The following is an 18,708-nucleotide window of genomic DNA, read 5'->3' as shown; positions in this document are numbered from 1 at the left end:
ATATCAATCATGCGTTTTGATCTTACTGTCTCATACTGGATATGAATAGCAATACTTCAGCTTTGCGCAGTGGCGATATCGTAACCAATGAGGTGTATCCGAGGTGCGATTATTGCTAGTTGAAAACTTTAACCAATACCCCGCCATGTGCACGTGAAATACCGTGCGCAACGGCAATTTTTGAAAACTCCTGCGGGAGTTCGTAATATAATAAAAACACAACCATCAATTGTAACGGTGAACGCTTGTTTATAATTTGTTATCTTATTTTCCTGGTTTGTCAAATTTACAGGACATTTCTTTGAAACTAATTATTTAGAAAATTTGTTTTAACGTTACAGAAGTGTTATTGAGTATATAGTGTTCAAGTTAATTTGCAGCCCGTTATACTCGTGTGTTTCATTGATAAAATATTTGCTAGTATTTATCAGTTTTCGTTGAACGATATGAAGGAATCTGGAACTTCATAAAATTATTAGTATATTAACATTTCATAAAAATTCTAACAAATAAACTTCCAGAAGAATTTATTTTATATACATATATGTATTTCTCATTGAATTGATATTAATGATATTTCTATATTATGAAGTAAAACAACTTGTATAACGTGTTGCCGACATTTAGGGACCTTTTAATTCGCAATCATAACATTTTGAAAGCAGTGGAAACAAAGGCAAGCGGATCACCACGTGTAGCAAGCACGAGTGGTGACTCTCGTGTCACGCTACCTAACACGTGCTATACGTGTCCCAATTTGCACCTTGCCCTTGCCTTAAACATAGCTTTGTGGGTACACACGTGCATCTGTAAGTTTTGTGGACAGTTGGTATGGGAAAAAATGACCCCTAGTTACGGTACCGACAATATTGATTTTCTCTCTCGTTCCAGACACCTAATCTGTACTGCGCATGCGTAGAACCGAGCTGGACATTAGGACAATAGAGAAATCGTTGCCATTTTGTCTTCCTTAGCCACTCATCGAAACTATCCATATAGAAGTATTACATATATGCTTTTATCACGAGCTGGATATTTTATAAACTAACCGGTAAATCTGATAAATATGAAATAATTCAGTGGTGATAATTTACGGTAATTTTACATAATCACAGAATTTATTACTTTTACCATAACATGTTACAAAAAACTCCATTAAATACTGAATTTTTTGCTAATCGATCAGCTTTTTCATTACCATTTATTCTCATATGTCCTTTAATCCAAATGAAACTCATATTTAATAATATAGTTTTGGTCAAACTTGATTATGGTATTAAAATAGAACTTCTATGTTCATGGGTTAAAACTAAGTTACTAAGACATTCTTATGGATAGGAGCAGGCAGGTGACTAACAAGGCCGATAATGTGTAAGTAAGAAGATTGCGGGATTCATACTTGGAGGAACATCGTGCTCCATTTGATACTCTCAACTGTAAATGACCTTTGAAAAGTGAACCAGACACTTTGGCTTGAATCTTTTGACGTTACTAAGCAAATTAAGAGTCTTATCCAAGTGTTTGAACCTCGCAGGTGCGAGTGGTGGGATTTTATAGATGATGTTGTCTACAGTTTGTTCCTTCTTATTCCTATTTATTGTGGACATGGCGTTTTATATGACCATGTTGAATTTTGTGTATCTTTAAGAGGAGCAGATGTTTATTAAGAGAACCAGTGAATTTCTTGATACCAATTTGATGAGCTCACTATTTCTTGTAGTATTTTTTACATTCCAACACAAACCTAGAGTACACCATTTCAGCTGTTACAGCAGCTCTAAGCAGATTGAGATGTCGATTGAGTATCGCACGTCCATCACAGATATTAATGAGGCTTAGAATATGGTAGCATGTTTCGTATGCTTATTTTGGGGTGTCCTTCAAGGAAGCTTGTTTTGGTCAACCCATTCATCCCGAAACCATCTATGTACCTTTGATTGCAGGATTGTTTTTATTAAATATCACAATTATTATTACCGTTGCTTTTGTATAGATCACTACCTTATGGTACAAAATTATCATGTTCTTACACAATCCTTGCGTATCTTTCCGAAATGAGACTGCATAAATTCGTTTTCTCAATATTATGAAAACTCATTAATAAATTGTACCACAAAATCGATTTTGTAAAATCTATTGTCAACTTTTGGATAAATCATTACCTGAAACAAAAACTTGTAGAATCAATCAAAAATGAAAATCAATTAAAAATAAAAAATGCTTTATTCATCAATTTGTAATATTTTTTCACTTATCAAGTACGAATTAAAGTATAATTTAAAGAATCCTAGTAAACTTTTATGTATACACATAATTATACAGGCTTGCCACCGCGAAGTGCCAAAACTAAATGCAGCACTGAACCTCCTTGTACTTTATAATCTTGTGCAGTTTTTTCATCATTCCTAAAACAAATAATTTTCATTTTAATATAAATCTTTACAGAAACAGCACGAGAGAGGCTCTAAACTGATTAACTCTCTTAGTTCTCTATATTGTGACAACAAACGATAGTACTGAAAACATGTCAATGAACATTTTAATATCTGTAATAGATACTGTTATAATAAAGCTAAAAAAACGATGTTCCAGGTGTTTAACTTTCCTCTGTAGACACTTAGTAGATTATATTGAACACACACAAATAAATCAAACTAGGAGAGCATACAAATACCCCTGGAGCAGAATTGCAAACTATTAAAGAAATTTGGCACCAATTCACTTAAAAGCTTATCTTCTTGATCCAGCAGCACAAAATTGTAAATTTAAATCCCTATAAATGAATTTATATTATTTTATGAATTATGAATTTATAAATGCATTTACTGTAATTTTTGCTCAATCATTCAGAAAAAGGGTTTTTTTCATTGAATTATCAATGAAATATTTGAATTATTGCTTAATATATTTTTTATTCTATAAACAGTACCAAATAATACACAATTCCTTCCAGACAACATTTCTATATTTATATAAAAATATTATTTATGATGAGAGTTGGCTAAAGGCCAATTTGCTTCCACAATCTGTTTTTTTTTTAATTAAAGTATTGAAATATTAGGATAAATGATGTAGAATCTACATAAAATACTATGTGTTTGTTTAATAACATGATAAGTGTCAAAAAATTTTCATTTTTAACAATACAAAAAGCATTCTATAATTGAATCTTGAATTTATTTTTGATTATAACTTCTAGGACCGATATTTCTAAATTGAAGTGAAACATTGGAAAATTTCATTGAGTTCTGTTTTATTTTGGCTTTACTAAGCTAAAACAGTCATCAGATGACGACGCCGTGGAAATCATACTCTCCCTAAATTTAACACAGTATTAATAGAAAACTAATAGTTCAGAGGCTGAATTTATGAAATCTGAGTTTTTATGTAAAATACAAATTATTTCTACAGAAACTATATACTCATTGCTAGGTAAAAAATCCTTAATGAAACTCTAACTATAACAGAAGCTACATAATTATTAATAATCTAGATTTGTATTTAGAAAAGTGAAAATTGACGATTTTTTAAATAATAATTGTTTACATACATTTGCTTTCCTGAAAATATAAGCCGCTGTTGTTGAGGTGGTATTCCTTCTTTTTCTTCAACTCTTTCCTTTATTCGTTCAACTTTATCTGTAGGTTCTATATCAATTTCGATTTCTTTTCCAGTGAGAGTCTAAAAAAATTTTTTTTACCTAAAAATCGCTTTGTATATATATTGACAAGTTACCTTAACTTTTATTAGCATTTTGATAAATTATATAATTATATAGATATAAAAGTAAATATAAATTTGTATTAGTTTAATTGGATTTCGGATTATTTTCCAAAATCTAAATTGGCATTGAACCTTTTTAGCCAGTAATTTGACAATGACTTATTTGACATTTGACAGAAGAATATTGGCAATTACATGATATTATATTTGGGAATTTATACGTATGATAAACAGTCCTATCCATAAATTTATTATAATAAATATTTGTTTACTTGTACATTATTCAACTTATTCGTTTTAAGGTTAATATTTAAATGTGTTAGCCAAGTGGTTGACAAATTTGTACAACATTTCCAAAGTGAGGCAGTTTTTCTTATAAAAAAGAAGAAGAAACTTCACTAAAAATTTGTGTTTATGAAACTTATTGCTAACTATAGTTTTAATTTATTATTATCCGGATAATGGCTACACAGACAGTAGTTGTAGAAGAAAAAAATGATGCGATTGATAGGCAAAAAGTATTAACTATATTTTATATTCTATTACTGTATATTCTTGAAAAATTTGCATTTCAGGTATGTCCATTTTTACTAAGAGTGTTTGTTTCCTCGAATGGTTCACATCATAAACCTTCAGATTATAGTAAGGGAAATACTCCACAAAATGAACTTCAAATTTATACTTGGAAAGATGCAACTTTACATGAACTTACTCAATTAGTAAAGGAAGTGAATCCGGAAGCTAGAAGGAAGGGTACCAAATTCAGCTTCGCTTTTGTATATCCAGACTTGAGACAACCTGTATATAGAATTCGAGAAATCGGAAATACAATGACGGGAGTAAAAGGACCTGACGATTTGAAAACTTTGGGTTTACTAAGGTTGAACATTGGGGATTACCTAGATATAGCTATAACAGCTCCAGATACTTGGAATTCGGGAAGAAAAGGATACTCGAATAATTATAACAATAGGTCAAGGCCATATTAATTGTGAAATATGTTTCTTTTGTCAACTTTCCACTTGATAATTATAAGTTTTTCTTGAGTGATTATAATACATTCTTTTTGTATTGATTTATAGTGTTTATATAAAAATCCTGTATTTATTTGAAAATATCGAAAAAAAGAATAGTGGTTTAAAAATTGTGATTCTTCAAGAATAAAAGTATCAGGTTAGTAAAAACATTTATTCATAACATTGATGACATCAATATATTAACAAATTTTCACGTTTTTTTCTGAAAAATACTAACAAAATTATGATTTACAAAATATATTTATGTCGTCGGAAGACAAAATTTATATAACAATTAAACTTATAAATGAAATAACAAACAGTAAAATATCTTTAATTGCATAGAAAAGTATAATACTGCAAATGGACTAAGTTGGGCAGTTAAAACTGTGGGGTATGCTCGAGTTTTTGATTATTTTGACTTGCTCCTGCAATATTTTATGAAACACAGGTTTGAACTAATCATTTTTAAAGTATAAAAAATGTTTCAACTGCCCTACAAATACAATAATATACACTAATTTCTAGAACTGAAAGTACCTCTATAAATACGGGTACTGCGTAATGTAGACTTTGTTTAAAAGTATTTAAAGAGGTGAAACTTGTGTATCCAAATCGTTTTAATTATGGATATCATATTTTGAGTCTTAATCTTGACTAAACTGAGTGAAAAAGTTGATACATCCACATACATTTTTTCCTAATTACATCTGGTATTTGGTTTGGTTAGAATGAATCGAGAGGAAATGTTACTGTGGTGGCTGCAGCGATTTTTGACCCGAAAACTTTGAATAATTTAGTTCATGTGCACTAAAAACACGTGGAAATTATTTTCAGAATGTTAGGTCCACTATTAGAGGTCGTATCTGCAGATATGAAATTAAAAAAGCTAAATTTTTCAAAATTTACCCAATTAAGTAGTAATTTATGAACAATAATCAACTTCCTCTATAATTTCTGTGCATTTTTTATTCAGCAAGCTTTAGTATATCTTTTCAAATATGAAGTGGGAGAGAGTGAGAACCTTATTATGAAAAAATGCCTGTAAGCTCGATTTTTATAAACTTTTCTTCAAACGTCTACTGGGCTGGTTCGCTCAAACGGAAATTAGAAATTTATTCTGGATGGAAAGTTCTAACATTGGTTAAGTTAGGTTAGGTCATTAAATAAACCATGTAACTGAGCTAACAGTTATCAACTTAGATAACTAGCTACGTAAATAGTGGCTCCCTAGGTGTTCAAATTATTATCCATCATTTTCTCTATATGAAATCAGACGCTGATGAGTGGATAAGACAGATCAACTCTTGTCGTGGATCTATTGGTGTAAACGAGAGCTTTTATTCGCCCCAACAAACAAGAAGTTAGTTCTGGAGATCTGGGTGGCCCAATAGGGTACGTTTGGTCTAAAAAATGGCAAACATAGCAACCATCATGTCGTAAGAACATGTCACGACGAATGACAAAGGGTATGTCTTCTAAAAGAAGTGGCAATTCGTTTCTGCGAATGTATTTTTGCCCATTAAAACTATGTCATTCGAAAAAAATGGCCGTTTAGAATTCCCCACTATATATTTACGATCAACGACCCTGATGTTGCATTTCCTGGATCCCACGAGAATTGTTAGATTTGTTAGATGGTTCATTTAATTATTTATTCCCATTGTTAGTAATATAAGCTTTACGTTTGCCTGTCTTAATGTTAATTTAGTTTACTTTCAAAAGACATACTCAAACTTTTATGTTTCAAATTTCAAATCAAAATATATATAAAACATAAAAAACCACGCCCTCTAGCATTTAAGCAACATCAAGTTTATCAAAATCGGCTGAATAGAGCAATTTATAATATATAACAGGCACTTTTTTCATAACAAGGTTCCCACTCTCCCCCACCTCATATTTGAAGAAATAGACGGAACCTTGCGAAGTGAAAAATGCGCAGGATTTGTTGAAGAATTCGATTATTGTTTTCAAAATTCTACTAAATTGGGTGAATTTTGAAATATTTTCAAGTGTTTTTCGGACCATTTTTGTTACAATTTTCTTTTTCTTGAAACTGAATATAATCCATTGCCCACCCGGTACTGTCAGCTCTAGAAATTAATGAACATAACTCCGAACTACCTTATATAAAAGCTGAAAAGCTAAACAACTATCTAAAGATTTATATATAAAATATATACTGAGCAATTTTTAAAAATTGAACATTACAATGAAGATAACATTTGAAATACACAGTATTAAACATTTGATTAAAAATTATAAACATCTAGACTTGATTTTTTTCCAGCAAATACCAAATTATTAGACACATTTTTATAATAATGAAAATACACTACTAATGCGGTGTATACACAACGTGTGACTATTAAATAACGAGACTAGCGCTGTTACAGAAAAACTACGCATGCGTTAAAGATTAACGACCGTCAGCTGTTTACCTTGAAGCATACTCTTGAATGCGATCTCTAGCGTGTTTGTATATAAACCAGCGTAGTCGTAATCGTCGTTTTTTTTGTTTTGTTAAAAAAAATCAACGGATTGTTGTGAAATTTCTCATGAAACTTGAAAAAAATTACAATTTATTGAAACAAGTATATAACAATGAATGTTTGTCGCGTCGATGGGCTTTTGAGTGGTTTTCAAGATGGCCGAGAATACGTTGAAGACAATCTTGTTCGATCTGACTGCGGGTTAAGTTTGCCTGCGATTGTTGAATCTATAGAAATTGACAAAAAATGTGTTACATGAAAATTGTGTGCGAAGATGTTTGTGTTGACATTTTGAATGTGATTGAAAATGACTAAAACTTATTAGAAAAGGTTAAGTAAAGTAAATCTGCGTGATGGACATATGTTGAAAGTGATAATAAATAAATATACATAATATTGAGATAAAATCTTTTATATCACCAGTCTAGTTATTTAATAACCACACCTCGTACAGTATGTTTACAACATTAGTGATTTCTAGTAATTAGAATATACTTTTTTCACTGAAATACATTTTTATTGGAATTTGAAATAATCGATATATTTTGAAGTCCTAAAAGACTGGGTTAGATTTTCATTTGAAGGTACTGATTTGACACGAAACGGTAAATATAGACCCTCGTTCCGTGCCGTGAAGTCAAGGACTCTTCTACAAAAAAAGAAGACGATCTACTTTCATTAGCCCCACACAATCTAATTGTATGAAGTCACAAATCACAACAAACGTGTAGCCATCTTATGAAAACTTTCATCTTGGTAAAGTTGATATTTCTCAATGTTTAATTTTTTTGGTTCGTTTTTCCAAAGTTAAGAAGGTATTACACCGTATAAAGTAAAGTTCACACTGAAGAAACTTTTTTACTATCAAGTGAGATAATGTCGTGTAATTTGTGACGTCAGAAGACAATCTGACAGAGAACATTATTTCACAGGTGAAACAGTATATAGGCATTGTCGGGTATAAAAAAACACTTTTACGAAGCGAAAAAACAAACAAATATTCTAAACTACTTTTAGGAGCCGAGCCTCACATTTTTCCCTAACCTAAAAAATGTAAAGTAGATCTGTCATGAATATCACGGAACGAGTGTTTACATTCACTGCTGCGTCTACATTTACCGCGTTTTGTGAGCTGATTTCATTGTTGCCAGATTTATTTGAGTCAAATTGAGAATGAATTAGTATTAGTATTTACTAAATATTCATCATGAATGTACAATGTGTCGAATATCCAAACTGGAATTGTATTAAACGACGATAAATAAAAATATTCTTCTTCGATGCTTGAGTTTTTCATTTACCAAAACATTAAGAATTGAGTTTACATTTTAAAACCATTCGGGTAAGTAATAAGTATAATTAGTTCTTTTTACAATGTTTTTTTGAGCCTTAAATTGTTATCTAAAATCTACTTTTGACACATACACGGAACGGATTTGTTATTGAGATCAGTCATCCATATATAACAATTACGTATCTGTGAAATATTTTTTTTTCAAATTTGAATAGCGTAGGGAGTCATATCTTTCCAATTTTTTTTTTCATTTAGTTATAGTTTTCAGTTTTCTCCCAACTCTATTCCTTTAACTAAGTACCCAAGTAATTTTTACGTCGGTTGACATCATAGGAACGAACGCATTGTAAGAGGGATCATATTCGTAAATTAATGTAAATTCTAGATTAGTTACTATTCAACTACATTTTCTATTCTATATTCTATTCAACGAACATAAAGAGAGGGGGGATCAAGCTTGATCCTGGTTACAGGTAGAATCTGTGGCTGATGTACTTCCAAAATATGCTTCCAAAACCATTTCCTTTCACACACACATTGAAGTGTTAGAGGAAGAAAGAAGATCCCTTTATCGGTAAAGAAGATCGGCCACACTGAACCCGACAGAGCTCAGGAGAAATGAGCGAAGAAATAGTATTGATCGCTGGCAAATCTTATGGGACGTCTCGACCAAGGGAAGATGGACTCACCAACTTATAACCGCGGTTAGATATCTGGAGACCCATGGAGAGGTTAATTATTATTAGACCCAAATGATCTCGGACACGGATGCTTCAGGGAATATCTTTACAGGTGGAGACATGAAGATTCCCCGGAGTACGCAGCCTTTGCAGGAGTGGACGAAAATGCACAGCGCTTCTAGGAACGGTCACGCTTCGAAGTATGTTGGAAACTATGCTGTCATGAGTCCTTCTTGCGAGGTATCTAGTGCCTTACGGCGGTTCCGCAGGAAAAAAAAGAGTCCATAGATGAGGTTTTTAGTTGGTATGGGAAAGGCTTTCGAATCCGACATAGCAGGCGCATAACATAAGAATTTATGCTTAATTGAACGGTTTAGTTCGGAAAACTTGAATCTTGGTCGACCAACCTCTACCTAAGTCGATGAAATTCTCAAAAAAAAGCGAAATATTTCATCTCGTAACATCGCTATAGTTAGTTTTGAACCTACGGTGTTTTTACCTGTGAATCTTTGCCGAAACGCTTAAGAAGTAATTCTACGGTAATGGAAATGTTATTTTACCAGAAAACTGACCAATTCTAATACTCGAAATTACCTTATCTTAATTCAATAAGGAACAAAAACCAGTAAAAACGTGTTAAAAATTCAATTAATAATTAATTTAAAAATTTTTCAGTAGAAACATTACATTTCACAGTCGTAATCATTTTATTTGGATAATATTAAAATTGTTTTATACAGAGTGTCTCACATTGTTTAATACACGATTTAACATGTTTAAAAAATTGCAAGACAAATTGTATATATCATTAAAATACACTTAAAATTACGGAACAACTGCCAAAGTAATAATTTTGATTATTTATGAATATTCAAAGAAAGAATCTTTATGTGCTTTTACGTATTTTGGATTCAAATGGAGTTATTTAATATTTTTAGGTTGTTTTTTTTGTATATGGTATCAAACATAGTAAGATATAAACCACAGATCATCTATTTTATAGTCGGTTTATGCAAATTACACAAGTTAAGTTTTTATTTTAGATGCGGACGTTTGTCTTTGGTTACTGATAAACTGGTTCACACAATAAGGTCCTTGCATACTTTTTTATACCTTAACTACGTTTAGTATATCGTTCTTAATCACACAGTATATCAGTTCACAAAATAGAAATGAATAAATTTAAATATCTAAATGACGCGCCAACACGTATTTGTTGTCACATGACTGAATGTGACGTAGAAAGTAAGTAAACAGCACTGAAAGATGATACAAATGTTTTAACATCAATAGCTTCAATCAAAACATAACCTTCAAAGCTATCATCTTTATGACTATATTTTAATAAAGTTCAAGCTAACAAATTTGATAATGACGTTACTATAAGAAAGTCTAATTAGTAGTACTTACTTATCTGCTATTACTCCACGTATTTCAGCCAATGTATCTATTTTACGTCGATAAATCCTTTCTCGGCTATCATTTCAACTAGAATAGTCTTTGAAACCCTTACATAAACACAAATCGCACGAAACAAACAATTACCTCCACTCAGAACAACAGAATGGCGTTTGAGGCGACACGCGGCGACCACGTTTCAGTATTTACTTACTTTCTACGTCACAACCGCAGTAAACAATAGAAACATCTTTTCTGTCACTTGTTATTATCCAAATTATCATTAATTACTGATATTTTGAAATTTTCAGTTACGTTAGGCCTCAAGATTCTTACTTACATTACAAAAACAAGATTTTCTTTCTTCGATTGTCATAGGGATGAAATTTGGTTATCTTACGATACCCCAGATACTAAACGACAATCAATGACATCGTCTCCAATGAAAGTTAAGCCTAAGCGAATTTTAACACATCGAAAACTCATTTACCCCATTTTTCGGGAATGTAGAGACATTTTGCTAATTAATTTTTTACCACGAGGCAAAACAATCAATGCACAAAACTCTTACAGGTTATCCTACCGACTTTCATTTTTTTCAACGTCTAAAATCTTTCCTTGGTTGCCAACACTCAAGAAGACATAAAAAAAATTGTTCAATAAATAGTTTTTCCACATGTAGACGTTTTTTATGCAACCAAACGGAACTTACTTCGTAGATATACCTCGAAATTCTAAATATGATAATCTTAAAATTCCAATAAACAATATAAATTTGAAAATTTATAAGTTCTGATTAGTTCTGAATTACAGTGAAATAATATTTAAATTTCGCGCTATTAAAAACATTAAAAATTTTTTGACGTATGTCAAATTAGTAATAGACATTTCTCCACACAGACGGCGTCAATTAAATCAAAATAAGTAACATCAGGTTATCGATGGTCTACACCAACTGTGTTTCTATGAATTCTATGACAAACCAACCAGATTTGATTCTTATTCTAGCCGTAACTAGTATTGTTACTTTAATAGAAAGATTGTATGATATAGGTAGAATCAGATTTCGTTTTAGAAATTTTATACAGCGACAGTTGTTCCGACAAAAACATGTCATGTAAATATATAAATACCGTCATTTGAGCTAATCAGCCATCAGATAAACTCGGTGTAACCCAACCGTACTTGTCGTGCGTTTTAACCAAAGATCTGAAACTTTCCTCCGCAGTGCGCCTACTGAACACTTTTTGGCCTTTATTTTTTCTTTGTATTCGTCCTTGTCCTTTAACCACACTAGCTGCAAATTGCATTATAACAGCTTCTACTGTGTAAGCGCTCGCCCAACCCCTAGGAGTTAGGAGTTCCATACAAATAGCTCCTCCTTCCATTACAAAACCTTTTTCTATCCTCGGTGAGATAACGCGCATAAATGGCGGAGCAAATGGGAAATTTTCAGGAAACACTAGATGAAGAAGGATGTACGTTACTCCCAGCTCATGCATATCGTTGCCTAGTTCACTATCATTGTCTATTTTGTACAGTTTCACGTGCCACTCAAACAAGTTATCTTCTACTAATTCAACGGTAAACACTGGATCCGGTTTGGAATTTTGGAACCTTTGGAGATCTCTTAATTCTTTCATCAGTCTTTTTGCTCGGACTGTCTTGGCGTGGTTTTCATCTTTTTTGGTTTTGGAGGTGAAAGCTGGGCTACTTTGTGAGCTATCGGCGGGGGCTACGCTATCTCGACAGCCCCGTAAGAGACGTCGAGCTGGAGAACCAGTACCTGACGTACTAGGTTTACTGGGACCCTCGCCTTCTTTTGCGGATGATTTGAAAATTTTGCGAAATATGTTGGTAACTTTTTCTTTTGGACGACTCATTTTGTTGCCTGGATATTTATTCCGGTGCAACAAACATCACAAGTACGTTTGACATCGAGAATCTAGAAAACATCAAAACATCAACATAGTTAAGTCCCGACTTGACCCTCTGGTTAAGATCAACGTAACATGGAATAACTTGAAGACGTAGTACTAAAGATAATATGATTTCATTGTATGAACCTTCCACAAGAGATATAAACATCATACGATTTTTGTAATACGAGGATGTTTTGATATCTAGCTAACCTAGACCAGTTCGATGCATAAACAAAATATTACGTTACCATAGCAACGAACAATAACTTAGTAGAAGTGTAAGTGTAAAGTTTGCCGTCAAAAAAGTAAACCAGAGTTATGCAAAGAGAAAAGATGTCCACCGAAATTGTGAAAATCGAAAAATTGGAGTATCGAGCCATCATTATATACCTGAATTTAAGAGGGTTAAGAGGTTAGCAGATTTACGAAGATATGCTTAATTCCTTTTGTGATCAATGTCTTTCAGATGCGACCGTGAAAAATTGGACTGCAAGCTTCAAAAGAGGTAAATTTTCCGTTGAAGATGATGACCGATCGGGAAGGCCAGTTTCTGTGTTAGTCCCCGAAAATATCGATGCAGTTTATGACTTATCAGACCGTCGATTTGGACTAAAACGGATATCTGAAGCACTGAATATTTCATCATATAATTCACGTCAATTTCGACATGAGAAAAATTGCTGCAAAATGGATCCCCAAATGTTTGAATGTTGACCAAAAGCGTACAAGTGTAGAAGCATCGATCTGTGCTCGATTTGAAAACGATGTAGACTTCTTAAACCTAATTGTTACTATAGATGAGAAACAAAGCGACAATCGACGGAATGGAGACACTCTGGTTCTCCAAGATCTAAAAAGTTTCGTGTCCAAAAATCTGCTGGAGAAGTTCTTGCTTCAGTTTTTTGGGATTGCCATGGAGTAATCATGATTAATTTTTTCGATAAGAGTAGACAAATAACTGGAGATTACTATTCGACATTGCTGACGGGAAAAAATTAGAGAAAAAAGACGCGGAAAGCTATCAAAAGGTGTTTTGTTATTGCAGGACAACGCCCCTGCACACAAATCTCATGTTGCTATGCAAGAAATTAGTGATTTAGGGTTTGAATTTCTGGAACACCCTCCTTATTCACCAGATTTGGCTCCGTATGACTATCATCTCTTTCCTCAACTGAAAAAAAGGTTAAGAAGGTCGTAAATTTTCTTGAAACGAGGAAGTAATAAAATTTGTGAAGGTCTGGTTTGCACAGCAAGAAGAAACATTTTTTTTGAAAGGTCTAAAGACGTTGCAAGTTCGCTGTAAAAAATGTATCCAATTAAGAGGAGAATATGTTGAGTAATAAAATATTTTGACATTGAAATTTTGTTTGGTTCTATAGTAGGCTAAGAATTTTTCAATATATCCAAGACCAGTTAAATACTTGATAATTCGTAAATATTAATTTAAAATGTTTATTATTAGTTTCACATTTGATTTTCTTTGTATTGTACTTATACATTGATACATTTAATCATTTTGGTAAAAAATGTAGTACCAAGGAAAGTAGAAACAATCCTGACAATAAAACTATTTTAAATTTCCAAGTTTTTCTTGAAAAATCGTTTTCATAAAGACCGGAATAGGTCGAAACGTCAATTTTCACCTGTTTTTGTAGCATATTCTCTTTCAAAGAGACTATTTATCAAATAAAAATATTTATTGATAGAAAAATGCATTAAACCTGAAAAAATTGGAAAGCTGCGATGAGAAAAAAGAAAATGATTTGGATATAATTTCAATAAACAATATGTCGAGTAAATAAATAACAAATTTGTTTAAATGAGTACAGGGTATGTATGAATTCGAATAAAAAGTTAAACGGGGCGTACCTCATGTCACAAAAATACGGAAAACCGCTTTTTCAGTATTTCAAGTCAAAAACACTATATAATATTGATAAAAAAAGTAAAAACAAACTCACCAATGTTTACAATTAAATCCATTGATAAAATAATCCTTTTTGACAAGTCAAGAATCCAGTAGTTGAAAATTAAACTGCAAGGAGGCACGAATCGATGTCCGGCGACTGATCTTTGGACGTCGACGACGTCGAGATGCCGGAAAATAATGGCGTCGCGTATCAGTTAACAAAAAAAAATCCACTCTACATAATATACTAGTGATATTATATTTAGTCAATATCGAGCCACTTTTATATATAAACAAGAAATGTTATTGACTTAAGACAAGAAGATAATTTTATTTTTAATAAAACAAGACGGGAGATTGATGTAATGCGCATGTGACGGTATCGTACTACGAATATTACTGGAAATTTATTATGATTAGCTGAATCAATGTTTTCAAACAGATCAAAGTTTATACTTTGCGATACGGAACTATCTTTTGAGCATGACTTGTAACGTATAATTTATTACAATCGAAACTAATTTTAAAAACACAGCATCGATTGCAGAACAAACATTTAATTTGCTTTTAATACGTTTTAGGTATTATGTAAATACTGATTTATCCATATTTTTACGGATATATTATAATGGTAAGAAGTTAATTTTGTCCTCAACTGGACACACTCATTAGAACGAGATTTACACATTGTAACCTTGTATTTCCGCTCTAAACTCTTCCTCAATGTGTGATATTCAGTCCTAAATGGGGCGCCAATTTGTAACTTCTAAATAGTCTTCCTGGCGAATCTTTTTCACTTTGGGAACACGTCTTCACCAATCTGGTGAAGGATGGCTGCAAAATCCAGCTCGTTTGGGTGCGCGGCCACTCGGACAACAAAGGTAACGACGAAGCGGACTCCACCAATGGGCCCAGAACCCATGGCCAAAAGCGTTGTCATCACGTCTCTCAACAGCCTTATCGCAAGGTCGACTCGGCAGAGATGGATGGTGACGTCTGGCATGAGCCAAACGAAGGCCAAAATAGGCGCGAAATTAGACTAGTGGCCGGATTTCTAACCTGACACTGCCATCTAAGACGTCACCTTCACACCATGGGCATCACGGATGATCCGGTGAATGGAGTAGGACTAAACTGCTAACCACGTTATCTGTAAGTGTCCTGCATTGATACGGGCGCGGTTTAAACCCCATAACCTGCTTAAACGACATCAAAGGGTTCAAGCCAAAGCGCCTGATCGCTGATTTAAAGGACATCGGCCTTTGGTAACGTCAAGTGGGGCTTATCTGAATGCCTATGGGCTCAACGGCTTTACAGCCGCCCACACCAACGAGATGAAAAAGCCACTATGAACTGTCCTGGAAAGTAAACACACAAATCTCTTCATATTCTTACATTCCGAAATGAACCTTTCAAAGAACGATGCTTTCATACCACTCCGTTATCTCATCCCTTGATGTCGGCTGTCTTTTTGCTGCTCCTTCACCTTCCTGCTTACCATGTGATCAAATTTCAGTCGGATTGAACGAAAATTAAACTGTAATTTCACTAAAAATTTTATTATAACCTTCAAAAAAGCCAATAGAAGGCTTAAACAATATTTCCATAAACTTGTTTAAGCCTCGGATGGGATGGCCTTAAGTACTCCGAGGGAATTACTTTTTTTGCTTCAATGACGAGTTTTTCAAAGTTTTTGAACGAATTAAAAGTCACAGAAGTTATTGTGGTAACAAATCCGGTTATTGCTTTACGTAGATGCCTCAAAACGATCAATTAGTACGAATAATTGACCGTTCGACCTTTTGAAACGAATTAATGACGAATGACGCCAAGTTAATGTTAAAAAATGGACCATTAGCTTTATATTTATGAAGCGCCATATTTTGCAAATTATTCTCTTGGAACGAGTTTAGCTTCTTACTCAAAACATGTTTAACTACGTGACTGTGATTGACATTGGTTCTTATTGGAGTAATTTCTACTGAAAACTGAGTAAAAAACTTTCTACTCGAAATCCTATCAATCTAGACAAATTGGCAAGTACTCTAATTGATGGCCCCTTTTTTGTTATCTTCACTTTTGGTCGTGATTGTCACCCTTGAATTCTTAGTCCTTCAGGTGCTTTAGTTACACGTTGGAATGGGTCCTCGGCTCTTTAAATCTTTTGGAGGCGTTGTTCATGATCTTTCAAGTTTTAATCTGTACTGTACACAAATATATGTTTGATAAACTAAGAGATTTATCTCAATAAGAGTTTTTGCAATTTTCAACGGTTACTGGTTCTAGTTCTAACCCAGCAGCTGTGGAGCTGCGAAAAAACGAGAAAAGTAAATGCAGGGGGATAGCTAAGGAAGGAATAAGTAGAAATGGAACAGATCTGAGTAAAAACAAGTCTTAGATATATGAAAACTGAATTTTCTTAATTTGTTTAATCTCTGATTAATATTTAAAAAAAATTCTTCTTCCTTCCAAAAACCTATTTAACACTTTTACGTACTTTGCTGCATGATTCATTATTAATTTTTTTAATCCGGCACGAACTGTATAAACTAAACATAAATTCACCCTCTTTTAATTAGGGAGGCCCCAACATTCTGAGTCAGCCTATGCGGTGTCTTGCACCCCTTTCTATATATTCACCCCCTAGATCAAGATAATGTAAATCCATTAAGTCTTTCATACTATAAAAACCAATACCGGAGGGAAGATTCGTAAAAATGCGTAATTGTGAAATTCTTTTATTGTTTGAAAAAATTATGTTTGATGTGTTTCAGTAACTAGATAGTAAATTTGCGCTTTCACATTCAATTTATAAAAAAAAATGTTGTGATTGTTGTTTAACAGAAATTGAATGAGAATATTCGAATTTACAACAAAAATTGTTAGCATTTCAACAATCAGATATGAGAAGATGTTTTTTATCGTTTATTTATTATTTTTCCCGTAGTTAAAAGAAAATTAAAGAACAAATAACGAATATTTTCCCTTGTAAATTATAGTCCATACTTTAATTAATTTTTGAGGTTAAGGTGAACTTCTTTCATTTATCTATTAGGAACAAAAATTACACATCCATTTTGAGTAAATGTGTGAAATGAAAAAAAGAAGAAGAAAAATTCGAATTATAACCTTATATATCTTTGGATTGTTTATGTTTATATTGTTTTTTAGTATTAAAACATAAAATAACAAATTAAACTTTTTGTCTTTGATTCTTGTTACAAAAAAATTGAATTTCAGTCTCTTGAAGGAAATAAAAAAATACAGAAGGTGTCTTAAAGTAATGAAAAGTTTGCTTCGCTTCTTTTAAATCATTTTCTTTTTGTTTATTGAAATCGTTTTGTTATTTTTACGTAGATTTATAGGGAAGAAATTTCTGCGAGGGAGAAAAATTTGAATCCAAAAGAAATACAGAGCGAGAAGGTTTTTTTATGATTATTTAATAAACAAAGTAAAAAACGGTTTATATAGTTTTAATAAAATTGGACATGTTAACATATTAATATTTGGAGAAAATGTCATATAATTTTTTTAGTTTCTGTGGTATTTTCGGTAATACAGATCGTAGAAATTATTTCACTAGTAAAATAATGAACGCTCATTATTGAACTAGTAATAATAATGAGAAACGATGGTCAACGTCTTATTATGGGCGTTGTAGTAGACAGAAACTGTCATTTAATTTGTTGTTTGTCAGTTTTGGAAGGTGTATTGTAAAAATGTACCTCCACTTAAAGAAAAAATAGTATATGTCAATCGGAACAGAAGACCCATTATATATGTTTGCTAACGCTTCGTTAGTGCTAGAATCTGGGCTCAAAAACTTATGCGAAAATAGGAAATCAAACTGTAACCTTTGAAAAATGTCTCCTGCACCTTCAAGGTCATTTTTTATCATACAAAATAAAGTTAATCAAAGCGGATAAACATTTTTTTTACAATGTAAGATTAGAAAAAAACTTTCGTCACATTGTAGTTACTTAATATTATCTGTATTGGGGTCAACGCACCCTAATTTAAGAGTGAATCGACACACTTTCGTTTCATCCACCATATCAACCCTCCGTGCGCACTTTTCTTTCTCTACGACGCTGACGTCGACTAACTATTCCAGTGAAGTACTGAATAGAGAAAATTTAGCAAAAAACTTGATTTTTATAAGGTATTTGCGATATAAAATATTTCGTACAACTACTAAAATCCGTTTTCATTACTTAGATATTCGAATAATCAAAATCCAATCTACTAGTGTGAATTTTAAGATAACTAAA

General features: G+C 32.5%; 3 protein-coding genes and 1 non-coding gene across 4 annotated transcripts; 2 read left to right on the top strand and 2 right to left on the bottom strand.

Moving 5' to 3' along the window:
• Nucleotides 1-58: 58 nt before the first annotated feature.
• On the top strand, nt 59-199 carry LOC130442240 (U4 spliceosomal RNA). The gene has a single exon (XR_008909710.1). It is a non-coding gene; the product is annotated as a U4 spliceosomal RNA (small nuclear RNA).
• A 2,005-nt stretch (nt 200-2,204) lies between these two features.
• Nucleotides 2,205-3,884, bottom strand: LOC130441354 (NEDD8). The gene is made up of 3 exons (XM_056774987.1): nt 3,736-3,884; nt 3,551-3,681; nt 2,205-2,405 (listed from the first exon to the last, which is right to left on the bottom strand). The coding sequence occupies exons 1-3, from the start codon at nt 3,751-3,753 to the stop codon at nt 2,315-2,317; spliced, it is 240 nt and encodes a 79-aa protein (XP_056630965.1). The 5' UTR covers nt 3,754-3,884; the 3' UTR covers nt 2,205-2,314.
• A 213-nt stretch (nt 3,885-4,097) lies between these two features.
• Nucleotides 4,098-4,914, top strand: LOC130441842 (histone deacetylase complex subunit SAP18). The gene is made up of 2 exons (XM_056775653.1): nt 4,098-4,241; nt 4,299-4,914. Exons 1-2 carry the CDS (start codon nt 4,185-4,187, stop codon nt 4,710-4,712), a joined length of 471 nt encoding a protein of 156 aa, XP_056631631.1. The 5' UTR covers nt 4,098-4,184; the 3' UTR covers nt 4,713-4,914.
• LOC130441841 (ubiquitin-conjugating enzyme E2Q-like protein CG4502) lies at nt 4,898-14,788 on the bottom strand. Its single transcript, XM_056775652.1, has 2 exons — nt 14,490-14,788; nt 4,898-12,551 (listed from the first exon to the last, which is right to left on the bottom strand). The coding sequence occupies exon 2, from the start codon at nt 12,487-12,489 to the stop codon at nt 11,755-11,757; it is 735 nt and encodes a 244-aa protein (XP_056631630.1). The 5' UTR covers nt 12,490-12,551; nt 14,490-14,788; the 3' UTR covers nt 4,898-11,754.
• Between the last annotated feature and the right edge of the window lie 3,920 nt (nt 14,789-18,708).

The sequence above is a fragment of the Diorhabda sublineata genome, chromosome 3 (genome assembly GCF_026230105.1).
Source record: "Diorhabda sublineata isolate icDioSubl1.1 chromosome 3, icDioSubl1.1, whole genome shotgun sequence".
In the NCBI taxonomy this organism is placed as follows: domain Eukaryota; kingdom Metazoa; phylum Arthropoda; class Insecta; order Coleoptera; family Chrysomelidae; genus Diorhabda; species Diorhabda sublineata.
Note: the sequence above shows the minus strand (reverse complement) of the source record. Positions and strands in the feature narration are given on the sequence as shown.